The sequence below is a fragment of the Meleagris gallopavo genome, chromosome 5, assembly GCF_000146605.3.
Source record: "Meleagris gallopavo isolate NT-WF06-2002-E0010 breed Aviagen turkey brand Nicholas breeding stock chromosome 5, Turkey_5.1, whole genome shotgun sequence".
NCBI classification, from domain to species: Eukaryota; Metazoa; Chordata; class Aves; order Galliformes; family Phasianidae; genus Meleagris; species Meleagris gallopavo.
The window spans coordinates 9,956,346-9,979,259 of record NC_015015.2 but is presented as its reverse complement, the minus strand read 5'-3'; the positions used below and the strand labels follow the sequence as shown (position 1 = coordinate 9,979,259).

The 22,914-nt window shown below is 36.0% G+C and overlaps 1 protein-coding gene and 1 long non-coding RNA gene across 4 annotated transcripts in view; one reads left to right on the top strand and one right to left on the bottom strand.

Annotated features, from left to right (window-relative positions):
- The window catches only part of PPFIBP2 (PPFIA binding protein 2), a 44,053-nt gene extending 24,172 nt beyond the window's left edge, over positions 1-19,881 (bottom strand). For all 3 annotated transcript variants that reach the window (XM_019615370.2, XM_019615371.2, XM_019615372.2), the window contains exons 1-4: positions 19,789-19,881; positions 15,872-15,985; positions 7,686-7,817; positions 653-745 (exon numbers count right to left, since the gene is read on the bottom strand). In XM_019615370.2, coding sequence (XP_019470915.1) covers positions 653-745; positions 7,686-7,817; positions 15,872-15,883 — 237 coding nt within the window. In that variant the 5' untranslated portion in view covers positions 15,884-15,985; positions 19,789-19,881. The remainder of the gene's footprint in view (positions 1-652; positions 746-7,685; positions 7,818-15,871; positions 15,986-19,788) is intronic.
- Positions 699-21,280, top strand: LOC109367669. The gene is made up of 3 exons (XR_002114966.2): positions 699-762; positions 17,302-17,419; positions 20,923-21,280. It is a non-coding gene; the product is annotated as an uncharacterized LOC109367669 (long non-coding RNA).
- The last annotated feature ends 1,634 nt before the right edge of the window (positions 21,281-22,914 follow it).

The following is a 22,914-nucleotide window of genomic DNA, read 5'->3' as shown; positions in this document are numbered from 1 at the left end:
TCCAGAAGTTAAGGTCAGCACAGGTGTAAGCAGATACATATGCTCTCTGATACCATCACAGAGTCAAAGTAGATGGTCTACTGGTGTATTCTGGCTTTAACATCTAATAATCACAGAATGGAAGGGACTTCAAGGATCATGAATCTCCAACCCCCCTGCCACAGGCAGGGTCACCAATCTCCCTGTTTAATACTAGACCAGGCTGCCGAGGGCCCCATCCAATCTGCCCTTGAAAACCTCTAGGGATGGGGCATCTAAAACCTCTAATAAAATTCCATGGTAAGCAATACTCATCCAATTTTGCATATCTCTTCAGTCTAGAAAGCATATTCTGCAGAGACTTGTCACCATTACACAAAGCAGGTGTCTTCCCAGAACAAAATGCCTTTAAAAAACAAAAAACAAAACAAACAAACAAAACAAAAAACAAAAGTGTAGGAGACTGGAAATTTGAGGGAGGAGGGAGCAAAAGGCACAAAAAGAAGCTACAAAAACTGTACTCCAAAATACTTAGTATGTAGACAGTTCAAGGAAACCCAGTTTTATAATAGGCATTGACACTGTAACAAAAGTAAATAATGATCATTAGTGTGTATACCCCTTTCTACCTGAAGTAAGTCTGTTATTAGTAAGTGCTAAGGATTCTCCTTACTTTAGTTGCTTTTAATTTCCACTCATATTGATTTCTTTCATTTTCCAGTTCTTCCACTTTAATTTTGAGGTGTCTGAGTTCCTGTAGCAAACCCTGCAAAGGAAAAACAGGTAAATACAGGATTACTCAGGTAGATATTAATTCTCCATGGTTATGAATTAAAGATCATGCATTAACCATGTAGTAATGAACGCTGAACCATCAGATAAAAGAGCTGTGGTTTTGTCTAACCAGATAACAACTATTTTGAAAAGAGTGATTATTCTAAGGAACAGTTTTCTCAAATTCTCTATCAGAAATTATGAGCAAATTTCTTGGTCCTGTTAAGGAAGACCTGGGGGAAAGCTGACCTCAGAGAAAATGAGCCCACAGCTACAGTCTCATGCAGCATTAACTATTGTTTTTTACTTGTTTGCTTTTGCTGCCATCTCAGAAAACAAGAAGAAGCATATGAAGCTCTAACATGAGTTACTTCTATTAAAGTGACAGTCCAAAGAAACACTTAAGCTACTTAGCAAGAGAAACAATTCAGACAACATAATGCTTGTTTTTTGGCATTGAATGCCACACACGTACAGTTGTTTATGACTATCAATATACTACTTTCAGCATGGATGATTGCAACTTGGCAAACAGAGTTGCTGCAGACCAGAACTGCAGCAAACTCTTGTCTATTCCTCTGACAAATTGCCTTTCTCCCTTTTCATCAGCCATATCTTAGTGTTCACTCTTGAGGACAACACAGTGACACATTGGAACAGATTGCCCAAGGAGGTTGTGGATGCCCCATCCCTGGAGGTATTGAAGGCTAGGCTGAATGTGGCTCTGGGCATTCTGGTCTGGTGGTTGGCAACCCTGCACATAGCAGGCAGGTTGAAACTAGATGATCATTGCGGTCCTTTTCAACCCAGGCCATTCTATGATTTTGTGATTCTCTTTAATGAGACCAATGAACTGAAGAATGGAAAAATTCGGAAGCAAAGCCATGTTTTGCAGTCTTGTATACTATATGCATCACACAACCATAGTATTATCTTACTAATGATCATTGTGAATATTTAAAATAGACTTTTTTTTAGTCAGATCAATATCATTCAACCTTCAATTTAAGCAGTTTATGCACAATAGCTTTTGTTTTGACAGGTGGTGTGATTTTGACCAAATACAACTAGGATCTATAAAGTAAATTTAAGAACAATTTTCTCATAACTGCTGATGTCAGAATCGGTAAAAATGTGTCAGATCTGCTATTTTACAGGCACAAGGAGATAGTTTTTATAGGATATACTTCAGATAGACTTACCTGAATCTGCATTTTATACCTGTGTTAAGCTTTTAGATATGCAGAAATGAATAATGATCAGTGTTCAGAGGACTGGTTAGAGTGATGTTATTATGAGGAAAGTTAACAAACTATCAAACCATGCTGCATAGCAAACAAATCTCAGTGAAGGGAAAAATAAAAAAGGCGGAGAAGGAGAATACCAAGCCAACCAACAAAACCACACCAGTAGCACAGACCTACAAATAAGATGCAAATATAAAACCTGAGAGAGGTGATGGTTCTTATGGATATCTTTGTTTTTGTAGATAAGAGCGCAGTGATGACCAAATTTGTCCTAGTGACTGGGTAGAAGATGAGGGGGCAAGGTGTCTGAGTTTTTTTGTTTTTATTTTGGTAATTTTGACAACCACCTCTCTCTTACTCCTACTCATGAGAGTCAGAATGATTAATGCCGCTAATTCACAACATAACCCTGGTTAACATAATTTAGTTTCTGCAAGAGAAGAGGCAATACACAGGCTGCTGCTAATGTATACCTCTCGTACATCACACTGAGAGCAATTCTTCTGGCTGACAGTCTGTACCACTGATGTTGGGCTAGACTGAGGACCATTAGGTGTCACACTGGATTTCCTATCTTGGGATTTTCTTTCTTGGATTCTACTATTAATTTCCAGCTGCAGTCTACACATCTGCTCCTGTAGCTCACTTATCAGGTTCACTACTGACTGAAAATATGGGAATAAAAAAAAAAAGACATGTGATAAATAAAAATGCAGACAATATGCAAAGAAAGTATTGGTACAGTTGCAGCACAGATAAATACAGAAAGAATATCAGAGGCAACCTAAAAAGAAAATGTATCCCCTTTCTGGTAAAACCTGTGAATGGGCTTTGTATAAAGCTACAGATTAAATAGAACAGAATCTATGTTCTAGACCAATACATGACTTCTCATTTCTTCCAAGTGAATTAAATTTAATGAGATTAATCCATCTCCCACAGGACTAAAAAAGTTTTTAATGGACAAAAGACAAAGTATATATACACATTTTTATTCTTCATCATCATACATACAAGTCTTGTAATCCCAACTCTGCTGATTCAGTAACTTCAAGGCTGCACAGTGCCAGAGCATAAACTACAAGAATCGGGCAATACTTCAACCAGGTAAGTATTGAATTATTCAATCTCAGACTGCACCAGCAACCACAGACTACTTCAAATATTCACAAAGATTCTCTTTCAAAAGCTTACATATAAGTTAGCTAAAATAAATTTACATCTATTAAGTATTTTTGAAGGGCACTGTGCTTAAAATGAAATTCAGAATATCAGAGTAGCAGCTGCGTATATTTCTCTTCATGCATATCACTTTGAGTCAGGCTCACAACATTTGATGCTCAACTTTTCTCATCCAACAAATCTTTTACACACCTAAATGAGGATTAAACTCCTTAAAAAAAACCAAGAAGTTTAGTTGGTGCACTTGGCCCCTGCACACTAACTCTCTAGCATCCAGTCTTTTATAGGCTGATATGCTCTTAACTGAATAGTTAAGAAAAAGATAGTTTATTTCATATCAGCTCACCTAGACGAAGCTATGTCCCTTATATTTTCAGTACTACTGCCACTTCACAGCAACACAGGATACTGGTGAGGAGTGCATCCCTGCAGCTAATCCATCCTCTTATCAGAGTACTGCAAAGCAGAACACTCTTCATACTTGCTTCATGTATAATTTAAACGCTATCTGACAATCCTTCCATCTTCCATGCTTTGAATTTGTTTCTCTTCTGGCATCATCTCCACAATCAGACACCTCACTGAGGAGCAGAGTCCTTGTGGTACACGTCTATCTCCTTTCTTTTAAGCACCACTTGTCTTTGTCAGAAAGCACTATTAAGCGATATGTTAAACCGCTGGTCAAACAAGATGTACAGACTGGTAATTGCTCTGGTTGTAGCACAGTGAGAGAGTTCAGAACCACAACTACTGCTGCTACTTTTCTGCCTCACCTTCACAAAGGCAATGGGAAACACTCTGCATCCACACAGACTTCCTTCAGGGAACACCTGGCAGTATACAAGTGGCAGAAAACTATCCCAGTGAAGAATAACTTAATCTTTTCCATAAGCCTAACTCCAGAGGCAATGTATGTCTTACAGTTGTTTCCAGTTTCAAGGAGAAAATGTAGTCTCTTTTTGTGAGATTCTTTCACAGCATGATAAATTATTAATATTAAAAACCCTGTCTTAAACTTGATTCAGTTGAGGCAGCACAATCAACTCCACAGAGCTGTGCTGTGTCAGAGACCAGGAAGAATTACTTGGCTTGCTGACTCAAATTTCTCTGAAGTGCAAGTAATTGTGCACCAGGTATTTATATCATAAGTGCCCACGCAACAGCCATAAAATGCTTTCCAACAGTATATAGCAAACTTCAGATTCTCAGCACAAAAAAAACAAAACCCACAAAACTTACCACATGAAAATAAAAATAGGAGGAGAGAATAAGGGCTGTTAGCAAGTTGAAATGGGCACTTATTCTTGAGGCCTCCTGATAGCAATAGGTCATCTCTACTGCCCATGTTTGGGTAAGGCAAGCATCTGGGCTACAGATAATCACTTGATCGTGTTGCTCTCTCAAAACTTGCTAACACTGAGGAAACATATTTCTAAGATTTCTAAGTTTCCTCAGGTAAGAGAAGTTACGCAAATGCTGTCAGGTGGGATCTCAGAAACCTTCACAGCACCATGGCAGCAAACAAGACAACATTATTCCACATACAGGGAATTCAAGTGACAAAGGCAGGAGTGTGACCATCCATTTACAAGTAGCTATTCTCCTGGCTCCTGTGTTATAACTAAATGCCATTATAAATTTAGCATGTGCATTTGAAGAGCCAAAGACAAGTGGCATTCAGCCTGAAATACCTTTGAGAGCCAGATACTCAAACTCTTTGCTGCTAATTATAACTAAAACTAAACCACAGCTGCATAAGATAAACAGAAATGAATCTGATTAAGACTCATTAATATTTAGAAAAATATCTTAATTTGCTTTGTTTCTCCTCAAACCAACCAGAAAAATAATTATATGGATAAATTCTATGTGACTGGAAACAGCTGCTGTGAAATGAGCTGACATAAAATTAAGAGTACAAAGGAAGTATGTTTTAGCTGACTTGTTCCACAATTTCACATCTTGTTTTAAACTTTTATTAACTTGCTGTCATACTTAGAAATGGCAGAGTCAGCCATGAATTATAATTAACAGGCAGCTTAAAACTGTTTGACTTCAAGGTGCCTCTGTAACATGTGGTAGGGTGAAAGCAGTACTATTCTGATAGTAAGAAAACTATGAAATCACTGTTCTGCTCACCTCTGTCAATCCTAATCTTAGTCTTGAAAGCAGCAATCAGCCAACTGCACATAAGAGAAAGGCTCTGTCACCGACAGCTTTGTTCCACTTGTATAAAAATATTAATTGCAATTTTGTTTGACATATTAGACACTGTAAGAGCCTGTTGAAGTAGCCACAACACTCAGAGATACAATTACAGGAAGATTAATTTCACTCAGCCACTATCAGTTTGGAGAACAGTGTCACCCAAGAAATTAGGTTACCCCAGCACTATTATGCATGCATAAACAAGACCAAACTAAAGGTAGACTCTTTGCTTACTTAAGAATAGATTACTCACTTGAAAGTCATAGTGAGGCAGTGAAAGCTCAGAATGAATTTCAAATGACACTAAAAGCATGAAACATAAGCAGCATTTGCAGTCCAATAGTATGAAGAAAATATAATAATAAATTTCCCTGTGATGTTTGAAACTATGGTTGTATTGAGAATTAACAAAATATAATTAAAAAAAATAAATAATAAAGGGAGCTGAAGTAGACAGAGTAAAGCATTAGAACTCAAGTAAGCATTCAGTTGAACCCCCTGTTTATCTTGAAAAATTGGATTACCATCTACTTATGGCAGTATGAAATAAATGTATAAAAGAGTTCAACAAGCAAACTGAAAATGCTTTTTATTTCTTATACTTTTAGTTACAAGACTCATTTTCCTTGCTTTGTATATGTAGGCTTGCAACTTTCAACAGGCCAGAAATCTAATTACATCTCGGGGTTATCAATAATTCATAGAATATTTAACACAATGATTCTCAACTTTTCCATTAGATTAGGATCCTTTTCCATCTCAAGAGGGCATTTCCTATCACTTAAAAATACAACAAAGGCTTCCAGACCCATAAAACTAAACTTTCCCATCCTGGTAGGCTACACATCCTGCTGCAGTAGCAGAAGAATTTCACAGGTCACAGACTCACCTTCATCACAGCCCCAGACCCACTTAGCACTTAGAAATGCTGTCAGTGCAAATGCACTGAAAAGCTTTGTTGCTTTCCAGGAATTAGGCTGACTGTGGATATCCTGAAATAATTCAAACAGCTTCTTCCTGGTATTCAAGATGTAATGGGAAGTACTAAAGGCCTCTCAGAAAGATAGCAGCTGAAAACAGGCTCCCACCTGTAGCAATTACATGTCGCATAGACCTTTTTAGATTTTCAGGTAGTATGACACTGCTCAGGTGTTCCGTACACAGGACACCAATAATTATGGGTGAAAGAGCATGAGAAGGCCATGGATGGCAAAAACAGCAGCTGGTGCCTCTCTGGCTTGCAAACTGCCAGAAAATGCTCTCTGTAAGCAATCTTTTAATCTCTAAAGAAAACTTCAGAGGACAACTAAGTCAAAAAACAAACACACCCCAAACTTATGTCACTGCAGGTAAATTACTTAGAAGAATATTTGATAAATGTCTATTAACATTACAGAGAGCAAACTGTTTTCTAACACTGCCTGTATTACAGTTTCTTTTAAGACAACATGGAACAAAGTCTTTCTTCAGTTATAAAGTATAAATCTTGGCCAATTCATGGCCCTACTAATCCTCTCCTGCCAGGTAATCCTACCAGTCTATGTGGTCTCTCTACAGGAGATGGCACTTCATCTGAAATACTGTCTTCCATAACCCCTCTTCAGTTCCCACCTGCTGCTCATTACATAGAGATTTCTGTGGAACTGTGCTCCATAAAAAAATAGATGTTCATTTTATTCCCGTTTCATACTCTTTTCCTTAGCTAACACGGTGAAAAATAAAGCTGCTCTGATATCCAGAACTTTCCAGTTCTGAAGGAGAAAAATGATTCGAATTTCTTCCAGTGGAAGTGATTTCTACCCTCTGCCCCACTAAATATTTGTTATGTAAACACAAGGGAAAGGGATTATTTGAGGAAAATACCCTGCTCCTTGCCTGTCTCTCCCAACCACCATGAATGCATTAAAATTACTGAGGGCCTCTGCATGCAATTTTCTGTAGCATTCCTGATACTGCTAAACTTATAGTCTTCTCTGTCACAGAAAACATGGAAATAGATTCAATAGGCTTCAAACAGTCATGCCTGTGGAAAGGAAAAAAACACAGTATGCTGCTGAAATCGACTTTGTGTCTTGATTAAAGCCAAACAGCAAGCTCTGAAACATAATGAGAGAGGAAAAGAAACCACATCCCAAAAATGCATAATCATATTCCTCAGTGAATTCACAGGATCAAGAGTACAGATCGCGCTCTAAGAACAGGAGAAAACTGCATGCTGTTTCCAGATCAACAGATGTATGACCAGAGACACAGGACAAAAAAAACTAATGAAAAAGACAGAAGAAAGAAGCTCACCTCAGCTTTGTTCTGTTTCTCTTCGTATTCACTCTGCTCCTTTTCCATGCCAACCAGCTTAATCTTCAAGTCGGAAACTTCAGCCATTAAATCTAATTTCTGAGTCTCTAGTGATGTTCGACTTAGCAGCTCCTGAAACCAAAACAGAGTATTTTCCCAAGTTATTTTTATTTAAACACTGACAGAATGCTGCATGATTTGCTGGCAAACTCATAGGTCTCTACCCCTTTGTTTACACTTTCAATACAAAAGCAAAATGGTTCTCTTCTTCAAAAGCCACATTCACTACTAATTTACCATGCAAAAAGCACTTAACACTACAAGGTAGAAATGATATAATCATTTACTGCAAGTAGAAAAAGTAGCTAAAAGAATTCAGACTGATCAACTAGTTCACATGAAAGCAAATTTCTCTCTCCCTCTCCTCATGTTGTACTCATGTTGTATATACTCTGAACTGTTTGAACTGTATGTTTCTCAAACTCTGCAGTTATTTTCACCTACGTGTTCTCCTGTGTTAATCACTAAACCACTGTCCTCCTCCTCACTTCAACACAACGTCTGGCGCAGAGTCAATCTCTGTGCAAAACACAAAATCAGAAAACAGTACTAAGGCTGAACTAACACAATGCTACATAATGCCATAAAGACCTTCAGATGACACATTACAGAATGATTGACTACTTTCTAAAATACTCAGACTAAGCCATGTTTTAATATTATAATGCAAAGTTCTACAACATTTTATCACATGTTATTCAGCACAGGATGTACTGAAGCACAAGCACTGAACCAAAACTGAGTACCAATGGTAAGCAACATTTCTGCTGTCATGCTAACAGTACTTGAAAATTTAATACTGTATAGCACTTAGTAACTTCGCAAGAATGCTAACTTTTGAGAGAACAGTATTGAATGAGAAATGGTGTGACGTAAGTGGAACCTAAGTGCAATGTCTAAACTGACTAACAGCATAAACTAGAAAACAACTGACCATGCTTGTGAGTCCTGAGCTCATTTTTCAGATTGCAGAAATAGGCATGCTTGGGGGATATGATATCACCATCTTTGGAAAACATTCCACATTCACCTTTATTGCAACTTTCAGTTTCCAAGAAAGTCAAAACCAGAATATACTATCCAAAATTGCCTCACTTGATCTCTAATTTCAAAATGAGAAATCCATTCAGAACTTTAAGTCTTACTGAACCATTCAATATCTAACATTCCAAGTGCCTAACTTTTTTTTTGGTGAAAGATCTTAGGTTTCAGAATAGAGACAGTTTTCTCCCAAAGCCACAGAATGTATCTTGTCCTTCACATCACTGTTGCTGCTGCTCAGATGCACTACCCGCTGCACCTCACTTTGACAACATCCACCGTTTGGTCTCCATAAACATTCAGCCAGTGTTGATGAACATCAGTGAGTACCAGTTTTTTTTCATGGAGGAATTCAGTAATACACTTGTGCTCCTCCCACACTTCCATGTCAGACACTATTCTGTCAGACTGTCCCTCTGCTGCCATATGTCACACAGCAACAATCTCTACTGTCATCCCACCAAAATCTGCCCTGATGTCATGAGCCAACGTAATAAAATAGGAGGCATTTTTAGAGCAGTCTTCATATATACTAATTTTTAGCTTATTTTGTATTTTTAATTTGATGGTAATTCATAACTGACATTGATGTTTTGGTCATATGAAGCATACTGACGAATTTCAGCAGATTCTGCTTTGGATTACACGGAAAGTGACTTAGAATTTGCATAGTTATTCTGGATCTAATGCTACTGACAGTTCAAGAACTGCCCTTTTGATAAGTACCCTTTTCTCATTTCTTCCTTTTACACAAGCTATATAATATGTTGTATATTACCCTTTGGAGCCAAGGAAGCCACAAACATTATTTTAAAAATGATGCCGTTAAAGTTCACTTGGAACCGAAATCCGCTTTACATGTAAATTGTTTTAGTCTGCTGGGGAATACTGCCTAAATTAGAAATGGTACTAAACTCGCAACTGCATTACAACATCAGTTATCTAAGCCACCCACTATTCCTAGCGTCATGCCCACTCCTGCTGACACTGACAATGGTATTTGTGTATGGGTGGGAAAATAAACAAATATAGCCCACCGCCCCATCCCCCCCCCCCTTTTTTTTTTGACCTTGAACAGAATAAGTTAAGTAGCAATCAAAATCATTCAGTTCTAAAAATCAGTCACCTAGTGAAATCCCAGAGCTAGCTAAATTCTACAAATATGATTACAAACACAATTATTTAATTTAAAAAAAAAAAACAACCCTTAACATTCCAGGAATAAAGGACTATATCTCCACTATCTTGCACAAATTCCAAAGGAATATTCCAGCTCAGACTGGGATAGGCTCTGTGCAGCTGGTAACACAGAAGACTTGTAGAGATTAACATACAGCTATAAATGAGAATTTGTATATGGAAATAGGGACTCAACATCAAAGAAGCTGGCAGAATGGGATGACTTTAGCCTGACAGGCTCTATTCACTGTTGAACTGAAATAACATTTAGACTACTCTTTTTTTCTTTGACATTGATGTAGCATTTGATGATGCAAGGGGAAGATTTCTTAATAAGTCAAGGAGACAGTACCCATCTAGACATTTTCAACAATAGAGCTCTTTTGAGGGTACTGTCTGGTATTAATGCTTAGTTTTTCAATAGGCTCCTAAATTAAACTTGTTTGTGCCACAGAGAGTAATACTCAGTCCTCTCCTGAGTTCAGCAGCTCCATGTGAATAGTAAGGTGCTACCTGGTGTGACTGAGCATGAAGGCAGCTTCTATTTATTGATTTTTTTAAACTCAAAATCTTAGTTTGTTCTGAAGATGGATCCTTATCTCTTGTAAACTGGCATAAATCTCTTGCCTTAAAATAGAGAATATAGCTAGCTATCCCTGGTTTCTTTTCAGTGGATTTACACTGATTTAAAACAGCTGACAATTTATCTTGCATCATCTTGCATCTAGAGCGTCTAACTTCTGCTTTGAAAGAAAGTGCCATTTTAAGTAAATGTCCCCTATTGAAATGGATAGAACATCTGGAAGTAATTATTTTCCTCTTCAAGCAGATGCTCACAGAGAACAACTCATTAGAGAATGTGACCCATTTTGCTACAGAGAAATTATAGTGTATTTCAGTGGTATGATGCAACATGAAGCCATCCAGAATAAATATGAATTGTAAGAAAAGAAAATACAAATTTATGTTATTGGTTTTAAAGCAAAAAAAGATAATATAAGAGAGGGAAAATAGTAATTTGGCTGTAGTAGCTTTAGGAGGATCTTAAAGATCAGATGTACAGAACAACAATAGAATATATTCTATGAAATCTTATGTATAATAAGCACGTTACTTTTCATTTCATTTCATAAGTACTGTAAGTATAATTTATTTTCCTGAAGTTCTTTTTTTTGAAAAATCAACTTTAAAAATTAAGGAAAAAACTATTTTAAAGTAAGATAGTCACAAAGATGGTTTTGCAGAACCTGCAATCCATGTATATCAGATGGATCAATGCCAAACTACTTCCAAACAACTGTATTTTTAAAATTCACACTGTATACTTTTTAGTTAATCATGCTTTTTTTTCAATATTCTCAGTGAAACTGAAGCATGTAATGTGTGTCACTTTCAGATTTTGTTGGCTTGGAAATACATATTTCTTACAAAGCTCCTTATAAAATTTAACATGATAGAAAATAATTTAGAAAGAAGCACTGCACTGTTCTACGCTGTCTGTTGCAAGCACAGTAAATTACAGGATACTTAGCAGTCTCCAAAACAGAAAAAAAGGATCACGCTACACTGATTCATAAATCATAAATAGGATTTTAGTCAAGTAGACAAAAAACACCCCAAAATCCCATTTTGCACTTGTACAAAATACAACACTCAAAAATGTCTTAATTCTCATATTCATTAAAGGAGCTGAGAGAGGCAGACCCACCTACCTGATAAGCAAAATTCAGCAAGAACCACTGCCAGAGAAGACCGTACTTTCTAAGTGCTGTGTGTTAGCTGTGGTGGAAATAAGATATTTAACTGAAAACACAGCTGACAGCAATGTACACGTGTAATTGCTATGAAATGGTACAAGTCAGTAGCCGAGAGTGAATTACAGCCCTCCAATTCATCATTTGTCTATTATATAGTTAAGCAACAGAAAGAATTTCCCAGCGCACTGACAGTTTGAACAGTCCTTTGCGTACATTTGACAAGCAGATGTGCATGTAACTGTTAAATAGCAAAGTGTATTGCTCACCTGTATAGATAAGCTGCACTTGAGAGCACACTCTAAAAATCTCAAGCCTTATAACTAGAGCAGCACAGAGCACATTTCAAACTCTGAAACACTAAGCCAGCAGCTGGCAAGAAGTTACTGCATGTTATAAACAAGTGCTGAAATTCATATAAGATCAGATAACTCAGACAATGGAAAGCTGAAGGAATGAACCTTGCCAGCCAGCAAAGTTCCTGAGAAGCAAACATATATACCAGATTTGAACCGTGCAAAAAAGATAGGATTCTTGCTTCTTTGAGTACAAAACAGAAAACCAGAACAGGTACACACTAAAACACATTTAATTCAAGCTTTTACTCTTTTATAGCCCCTCCTTGCATTTCTTTAATCCAGTGCTTTTTAAAGAGTTTCCACTGTGCCTCATCAAGTCTTTGTCTAGCACACATTCACCTGATATGTACACCCAGGTAGAAGCTGGCCATAAAATTACATCAGAAAGAAGGAAAGCACTGAAATTAATTCCTGTTTGCATTTAATAATTTTAGTTTCCATGTGTTTAAGACAGAAAGAACCCTAAGGCCAAGTCCTTTGTACTCTGCAACAGAATTTACTTGATGGAAGACAATTAGGTTTATGCAATGCAGCCATCTGACCAGACCTTCAGGATTTGGTGCAGGTCTGATACAAGACAGACACTGCCACACAGATCAGTATTTTGGCAAAACAAACAGAGAGCTTCAGTGGCAACTAGTATCTGGTAAACCAATCAAGTGCAGAACAGAAATAGCAAAGAGTGTTTTTACTTGTGGTAATTACTATACCAAATGCACGTAAACTGTAGAGGTGAAATCTGTAAGTGCAGACTTTTCAAACTGAACTAGCTCAGCTGACAAGAACAACAACACTAATTTCAAAGCACCGATGCATTTACATTACGCATGGCTGGTGCTTTGTGATATGGGCCAGTTTAAGCTACTTTATAGAGCAAAATTTACTTTTGCTTTCCAATCATGTTCAACAATTTGTACACAGTACAAACATATTAGAAATGGACTGTCATAGTATAAGTGTTTTTTTAAAGATAATTCTAGAAGTATGATTGTTTTTATTATTCAGACAAATTCTTTTCTGTCTAAGTTGCAAGGGAGCTAACAATTCACAGCAGTTCCATATCTTTTACAACCTTGATGGTAAGACGTGATGGCAAAATTGGAAGGCAATTCAGAGAGACCAAATTGGGGTCTTGTTCCCAGACAGCCTCCAGAAAGTTTTCTATTATCTTTGAGTATGACTGAAGGACAAGGAGACATTTTTCTTAGAGCATAATACAAGGATACCTAAGGACTGATATCAAGTTTTGCCATTAACTTTCACGAGACATCTACTTTGTTTTAAAGAAATTGCAAAATGCCTTCAAGACAGAAAACATTGTTTCTTAGAGTCTGTAGTAGTGCAAGTATTCTTACATAAGCAAGATGTTGAGTTTGATACTGTGGTATTACAAGTCAGGGAAACATACAGGTGATTTTTCTTCAGCTGTAGCTTTATAAAAACCTAGGTCAAATGTGCATCCACGCCTACCTTGACTTCTTCTGTGAGCTGGTTCAATTCAGTAACACAGAGGAAAAAACACAACAACAACAAAAAAAGCTGAACATCCCCTTCTTTTTATAACCCTCCTTGCTTTCTACCCAGTCACTGGGCCAAGATTATGGTAAGCATGAAAGTGAATACAAAAAAAGTTGTAGAAGCATGTGGTTTAAGGACAAGAAAAAGAACAGAATATAATGAAGTTCTTTTTTTTTTTAATTTTTTTAGTAGGAAACTGTTAGATGATATCAACTAATTTCCTCTATGTTTTCAGTAAGAACTATTGCTCACTCCTCTTAGGAGAGATGAAGAATCACAATTTCCACCAAAGAACCTGTAATCTTTGTTGCTGCTATTCAGCATTTAAGATGCCCACTCTAAATGTTGAACAGCCGTTTTATGTAATTCAGATAAAGTTTGTTCTATCTGCATTTGAGAAGTTTCCATGATAGCTTTGTAGCTGAGTTCAAAACAGCTGCATAAATCATAAGCCACAAGGATTTTAGCCAGTAACCCCACCCATACAAAGTGGGCAAGTCTCTGCTAGCATAGATTTAGCAAAAACTATTTTGCAGGGGAGCATTGCACGCCCTTCTGTTCTGGTACCACCAGATATGTTTTTATGTAACTTCATTAAATTATCTGAATAAAGTATATTAGTCTTCAGTGTAGCATTTTGGGGACAGAATTTTTTAACATTTCTTATAGTTCCCAAATTCAAAAGATATGGCTTACCCTGGACTCACATATACTGCTTCCCAAGTATGCTGTGCCTACTTATACTATATACTGCAGTTAGCTTAGTTCTATTAAAAAAATAATAATAATTAAAATTTTCCCAACGAAAGGCAATTATTTTCATTCATTTTCCTATTTAGAAGCAGCAGTTGACTTAAATTCACAAAGGTAAAAATCAATAGATTCTAAAAAAACAAGTAGATCCAAATAAGATTGGATTTACAATACACTTCAAGAGAATAACAGAAGCCTGCCTGGAAAGCAAGACTATCTATACCCATAGTAAGGACTGGATGATTATTTCTTATTACAAACAAGTTAGTTTACTGTAAAAATAAATACTGTTTGATTGCCCTTGAAAGACCAGAAAGCTTTTTTTTTTAAACTGGAAAAACATAATGTCAACATTAATATCATTCATTTATTTGCTAACTGCCATGGGCTTTTGTACAAAACACTGGAAACCATTGGCTAACAAGATCTTGTTTAGATTAGAACAGGAACTTTCTACACTCTACTCCATCTTCCTGAAGTTTGAAAACGTTTCCATAATTTAAATAGTTAGTGTTCTTTGAATTTCACTTCAGATATCTAAATTAAACATATCTACTGGTTATATTTTCTAAAATGTCCCCTCCTTTAAGTAAAAAATAAAACTTTTCTCAGTTGTAAGCATTTTGGGTTGCAACAGTTGTGTCAGACCAATTTTGTTTTCTTTTGGTGAAGAGCAAGAGGTTTAGGATACAAATTTACCAGATGGAACACTACATCCTGCACATTCCTGGTCTAGATTTTAAAGGCCATTTATAGTTTTAAATTTATTTTCAATATTCATGTACTGTATTACCAGCAGATTATATGCATATGTAGTAACTTGTCTTGATAGAGACCTAAGACTGCACATGAAAAGTTCTTTCATGCCCACAGACTTGTCAGCTCTGCAGTAAGATGAAATGTAAGATACTTACTATCCATTCATTCTCCTCAATATATATAATGAAACAACACCAATAAATTAAACCACGTAGCTTGAAATTATTGATTGAAATAATGAACAGTATCTTCATATACTTTTTGATTTTTCAAGAATAAAGGAAAAACTCCTAAATAAAGCAAAAATCATTATAGAACCAAATTTGATACAATAATTCATTTCAATGCACTAATTGTTCTGCTTTAAAGATATAAAAAACTGAAACTATTTAAATAAAACAACTTTCATTCTGTAACTGCTACATATAGTAGGTACACATAACCTGTCTAACCAGTTACTCAACCACATCCAAATTTAGTTTGTCAGCACAGTACAAATAATACAAAATAGTTTCATTTTACATGCTGCCACATATGACATTATGCAACCAGCCAATAAAACATTTCTGCAACAGGAAAACAAAGAAATATTTATTGCAAAAAAGTAGTTTGCAAAGTAGCAAGAGAACAATAAAGAGAGGCAATTCTTTTTCTGTTTTCTCTTGCTACCAAAGGCACTCCCACATGCAGTCAAACAGAGAATGTACGTTCTCGTCTTTCTCAAAGGAGATTATGCAAAAACCTTTCCAATCTAGATCTTTACCTGTTGAAGCATTTCTTCTGTAGCATTCAGTTTCAACTGATGCCCCTCAAGACAGATTTCTAAGTCCCGTATTTTCTCTCCTTGAGCTTCTACCTGGTCTGTAAGAACGCTCACCTGTAATAAGAGAAGAGAAACACAATGATACTGAACTGACAGTAAATAAGTTTGAATTATCTTCTTATACAATGAACATTACAATGAACATTCAAATGCACATTTTTACAGTGAATTCCCTTTTAAAGTCCTCAGTTGTTTCATACTCTTTCAAAACTTGCTCTATTGGAATAGGCAACACTCTATTCTCACGTACATAGTTTGATTCAACTCCTGCCCGCTTAAATAGTTTTTTGTTTTTTTGTTTTGTTTTTTGTTTGTTTGTTTGTTTGTTTTGTTTTTAAGTATATAGAGGAACATTTCTAGAAGAGCTAGAAGACTACTTACAGGTAGCCTGAGTCAGTTCACATACAAGTCGAACAATCAGAAAGCATTAAACAAGAACACAGTATACTGAAAATATTTTAAGTGGTATCGAAACACACATTGCTATTTCAGGTTCTATTAGTACTTTGTTTCCCTAAGCTGGTAAATGATAAAACTGCTCATCTGGAAGCTAACCGATTAAATTGACTTCTTACAAGAGCAGAAAAATAGCTTACCTATAACAAAGCATGTCGAAGTTACAAAGAATGCAGTAAGTAAAAGGCATGTTTTAGCAGAGGCAAAGTTGTATTAAAAAAAAAAATTCCCAGGTTTTGCAAGCCAAAACATGAAATCAAAAGAAGTGAGATACAGACAACAAATCCCAGGAAAAAGAAACAATAAGCTATACTTGTAAAGAACTGTGGGAATAGTGGCTTGTGAAGCTCAGGAAAATTAGATGCAGCACAACATTAGAAAGATGTGAAAAAGCAATGTTAATTCCTATGTTAAGCTGCACATACACTCCATGTATTATTTTTGTTATTAATTTATATAAAAGTAGTTTCCACCACAGACAACTTTGATTACACTAGAAAATGTTACCTCAATCAAAAAAAGAAATCCATATCAGGTTTTTAAACTCTAAAATGTTTTAACAAAAATTTACCTATGCTCTCACATACTCACTCTGGAGTACCTCTGCTTAAAATCAATAAGTATCAATTTTTGTTTTTACCTACAAGCATAATGACAAGTCTAGCTGGGAGAGGAATGCAGAAAAGGAGAGTGTTTTATTCTTATGCCTTTAAAATCAGCTGGTCCTAGAGAAGAGCACAAATGGATACAGGACAATGGAAGACAGGAAGGAGCAGGTGGAGGGGAGATCATGATATTTTGCCACTCTTGTCCAGAAACACACTAAGACACATCTGAGCTGGAGGGGAGAAAATAACTCCACACAAGAAAGTTTGTTGCTTACCAATTTTTTTTTATTTTGCTCACATTACAAGGATAATGGAACACAGAAAACCCTGAGAGGTCAGAAAGCAAGAAGCAGCAAGCTGAAGCCCCTCCTTCAATCTAATGCAGTTTCCAGAGAAAGAAAACAAGCCTGACAGAGGGAGTCAGGTAAAGTTCAACCCAGTATTGTAACCTGCAAGAAAAGTTCTGTGTATTAAATGTGACCTGCAAAGCCATTTTGTAAAAGCTTAGCTTTAGAAACATTCTGTTGGATATTCCAATGTTAGGCTGAGACACATTAGCTACTTTGAACTCATATTTTCCCCTCTATTTAAGATCACACCTGCCAGTCTCTTCTGGGAATCAGTAAGCAGCACACAGAGTACAGCCTCAGTCAGTGTACATTGCACTAGCAAGTCCATCTTGCCTTAGCAGTGCAGCACATACAGAAGTCAGACCCTGGGTAATATGTTTTCTTAGAATATCTGTAATAATGGGGTATATTGTGTTCAAGAAACATTTAAACATTGTACTGAGGGACATGCTTTAGTGGGAAATATTGGTAATAGGTGGACGGTTGGACTGGATGATCTTGGAGGACTTTTTCAACCTTGGTGATTCTATTCTGAACAATTGGCCAAATTTAAAATGGTATAAGGGTTTAAAATATCTTAGAAACAAGATATTTGTAGGAAAAACAAACTAACAGAGAAAACACAAACAATAAGAACCAGATAGCTCAGGACCAAGCCCAATTCTGTAGCTTTGCATCCTCTTATTTTTGTTATTGATGTTCAACTGCCAGAGAATTTTAACTCCATGAGAAGTCCACCAGTGCACAATGACCATAAACAGCTGGCTGTGTGGCTTGAACTATAACCAAAATGTGTATATACGTATGTATATGTGATGACACAGGGTACAAAGGACCCCTTCAGGAACAAGGCCACAAATACTTTAATAGAACCCTATGCTTCTGAATGAACAGCTGGGTTTGGTCTCTTCACTGTTGCTCCAATTATGTGTATGCGTGCAAGTGTGAGAAATGAGTGTACTGTATGAAAAGTTGTTTGTTCAAAATAGAATCAATATGCTTCACTTAATTACAGCTTGATCCATAAAAGGTGATCTAATAAATATTAGTTGCGATGCTGTTTCCCGTATTAGAAAAAAACAGGAATTAAGAAAATATAAACATTTAAGTTCCAACCAGAAAAACTTGTCTTTCACTCAGGATTTGTTTTGTTTAATTTTTACTTTGTAATGGCAGTTTTCATGTAATTGTAACTAAGCTTAAGAGTGGGTCTTACAAACAATTTATTGTTTATTTAACAACTGTGAGAATTCTGCTTAGTAAACAGCGCAAGTGTGAAAAGAACATAAAAGATAAAATATACTCACAGAAACTAACAACAGAAAAGAGAACACCTACCCAGTTTATTCAAGTTTTTTTTTTTTAATGTGTGCATACACATATACACATACTCTTATGATGTGCTTTCACAAGTGCAAAGTGAATAAATATGCAAAACCATTTAAAGAACATCCAGCTTCACTTTTAAAATCTTGCAGTGCAATTCCAGAGAGGATATTCAAGACAAAAAAAAAATTATTTGTACAACATGCATTTTTCCCAGGAAGAAAACATATGTGGGACAGAAATGTATTTGAAAACAGATTGGCTTGGTAAATTGAGAAATGGGAAACTTGGAAGAAGTTTGCATTTTTATTGTCATTTTTTAAATTCTCTGTTTTCACTGTCCCCTAATCTTTTTGATGATGCAGAGCAACTTCTGTATACAACATACAAGTATGAAAAACATCACTTCTATCCATCTGTGATTTATCAAAAACATTCAATTTCTGATTTTTATTCCTGAGATTTACAAATCCTCCAGTAATGACCAAACCACATCCATATGACACTATATGGGGTGTGTTATCTTGCTTTTGAATCTCTTTTCTCAAGGTGCTAAGTAGCTTCTCATATTCCAACCTATCCATTCTTATAAATGGTAGCATGAAGAGACAAGCCACTCAGAGGAATGATAACACTTATGTGGCACACTTTTCCTAATTGAATTTTAAGGACTTTTATGGAGAAGAAAGTAAGGGATGGCGTGTTGTCTAGGAACTTGATGGCATACAATATGTTTAATTTTTCTCCCTCTTGAAGAATTTCCGTCTTTCAATTCAATTCAAATTAAAAAAAAAAGTGGCATGCAGAATCTAAAAGGTAATTAGCATAACCTAGCAAACCTAGTATGAAATCTTCTACAGCAGCATTAACACCATGGAAAAAAATTAATAACACTTCCTTAGTCATTCTTCTTATTGCTGCTACTCCCTTCTCCTCCACTCAGTTACCTCACCATTAGACAAAACATATTAATTAAACAAATAATAAATTAACTCCTGACTAAATATAACTTACATTTGCTGACCTGTTAACATTTGTACCACAGAAAACACGCTATCACTTCAGCTTTTATTCGCTGAATATCAACTACATAGACAATGTTTTCTTTAAAACATACCTGCAGTATGAGAGACTCTTTATCGCCTTCTAATCGTGCCAATCTTTCTTGATAGGTTTCATTATTAGTAGATGAATGATGATTCACCTGTGACTGGAGAGAAAAGGGCAGTAAGAATTTTTGCAGTTAGTATTAAAATTTCAAGCAGTAGTTCATAAAAATTGATATAGTGCAGTTTTTATAAAGAAAAACACAGCAAAAAGTTTGTCTACAGACCAAATCTTTACTTTGTATGCATTAAGTCTTTTGTATGTGCATTTTTTAGCTGGATTTTGAATACTTACTCTTTTCCAGCACTCAGTAATTGTATAGGAATAAATTTGTTATTTTCCAGCAAATTACTGGTTTTTTTAGAAGATGCCGGCTTACCAAGATAAAAAAAAACATTCTGTTTACACTATTTGGACTCAACAGTATTTTTCCAAAGTCAAGGAATTTTGATATTTATTTATAAATACCTGCCATATGTATTATCCTATTCCTAGAAATTTACTGAAAGAAAAGTACAAATTCTTTTTTAATAGCTAACAAATTATTTCAATTACCAAATTCCTATCAGGAACTATTCTGGTTACGTAATTATTTACATATTTCTAAGCATCTTTAAAGAGCGAGAGCTCCTAAAGCTTTGCCTATTCCTAAAAATTACATCTCGTTTTCTACAGATTTTAATACACCAGAGACAAACACCCCAATAATAATAATAAAATAAATTCTTAAAACAAGACAAAGAAATATCTGCGGATTTTTAAACAAAACAAACAAACAAAAAAAGCAAAACAAAACAAACTTTAGAAGAGTGCCATAGTTCTATGGTTCATCATGCATCTGGAAGCTTTATGCAATAGCAGGACTGGAACTGCTTGCTTAAAGTACCCAGTTGTAATATTACCCCATAATGGTTCATTTCCCTATTACAGGCAATGCTTTTCTGCCTGGAAATAAAACACCTTTTGATTATGTCAGCTTTTCAGCTAACATAAGAATCCAGCTACAGAGTTGCCTTTATCTGCACTAGTTTGCAGCATGCTACTCAATTACAGTTGCATGTACAGCAGCAGCGGGAGGATTGTAACTTATGTGAACTGTCTGTTCTTTTTCAACTGAACAACTTTATCTATTTTTTTTCCACAGCTTCCTGATCTCAGCTGAGGTTTAGAGGCCCAACTGTACAAGAGACCATGGAAATAAACATAGCACTAATTTACGCAAAGCAAGGAGTACTTACCAATCAAATGCCAAAACACACTTTCAAACTATGGAATACTGAACTACCTATAAGCTTAGCATCTTTAGTAGTTAAGCTGCGATAACCTTCGTCTCTGATATTTTTGAAAATATTTTAATCAAATATATACATCAACAAACAGAACCGAAAGGTATCTGAAGAAATCATGTGATTTGTTATTCTGCCTTGGAACAGATGATTAATTACAATTCTTGTTTTGTCTGCTTCTAAAATCTCTAGAAATGAAAAACAGGTACCAGTCTCCACAGGTCATCAAATACCATCAATTTAACTTAAGTCCTATGTATTAAGCTGTATGGTCTTACAGACTTAAATAACTTTTGTAGTACTATAACAAAAAGAAGGAATCCTTATAAGTAAGCATGATTTATTTCTGTATGTCTGTGTAGGCAATCCTTTGACCTCAGCTATGCATTCTCAATCACACTGCCAGCAAATCTGCTTCAAACTATGTGAAGAGTTAAGTCCTTTAGACCAGAAGTCTTTACCCTTGGCAGCTAGGTTTCCATTACAGCCAAACACTCCTCCCCATCTCATTACAAGCTTTTCCCAATGGACAGCCCACAGGCCTTCTCCAGCATGTCTCTAACCCATACACCATGATAGGGGAAGACTTTCCTGAACTCAACTTCAAGCACCCAGGGTACAACAGCAGACTTGTAGGCAGGAGAAGATTCTCTCAACAACAAAAGCCAGCAGTGAAAGCTACTCAGTCAGGTAGATCGTTGCACCTGTTATGCTGTTGTAATTTGCTATTTTCCTATGCTAAATGTAACCAATCATGTAATCACTCCCCTGCTCCCTTTACAAGCACAGTATTATTGCCAACACACTTTTACATAAGCAATCCATCATCAATATAAACTAGAGTTCAACATGTTATATAATCAATGATTGAGAATTAATTCAACGTCAAATCACAAATAAGGTAAAAAATTTTACTGCACTCACATTTATCAAATATGCAGCCCCAGTGATGTCTGCAGCACTGACTGACAGGGAAATATCCTATGTTGGAACTTCAATACTCAGTACCCATGTAAGACCCAGTGAATCACACACCAGTGTGAACAAGGAGAAGGAAAAAAATACCAATCCTGCCAACAGGTCAGACAGAGTGCTCAGATAAGTACAGGATAGTACAGTACACAGAAAATGGCCTGCTTAAAAAAAAGTGGCTGATTGACACACAACAGTTGTTTAAGACTTTGGAAGTCTTCATGGCATGCATAAAGACAAGATAAAATGTGTAACATGAACCAAGGCCATCTGTGCATGGTTGGAGTGCATTCAGCAGTTGTGAAAGACAGTACTGAGATGAAACTAAGTATAGTTACGTATCACACCTATCAGCAGGACCCAAATATAGGACACAACACTGAAGCCAAGACTAGACAGCAAATCAGGGTAAGAGATCACAAACACACTCTAAACTTATGTAACCACAATCAGAAGGTTGAATCATCAAGATTTTCTACAAAGATGTTACTCCAGAAAAAGTAACCTAGAAAATTAAAAACCATTACTTGAGCTTCACAATTTATAGCTAAATGTGTTAATTATATTTCTTGTAATGAAAGAATGGGTCAAATAGCATAAAACACTTTCTGATAATATGATGAAGAAATAGGAAGAAATATATGTTCAGTCAAGGTGATTGGAACAGCTACAACTGCTGTAGTGCTGCAAAAAACAAGTCAAGTATATATGCTATGTGCTCTGTGAAGACAGAAGCCCCAGAGCAGTTTCTTGAACCACCTATACTACACTCTCCATAAAGAACCTGGGTATAGTTTAGTGCCCAGACTGCATCAGATGTGAATACAAAATATTTCTTGAACAATTTAAAACCAACCATTTCTTCCACTTTTGTTAAA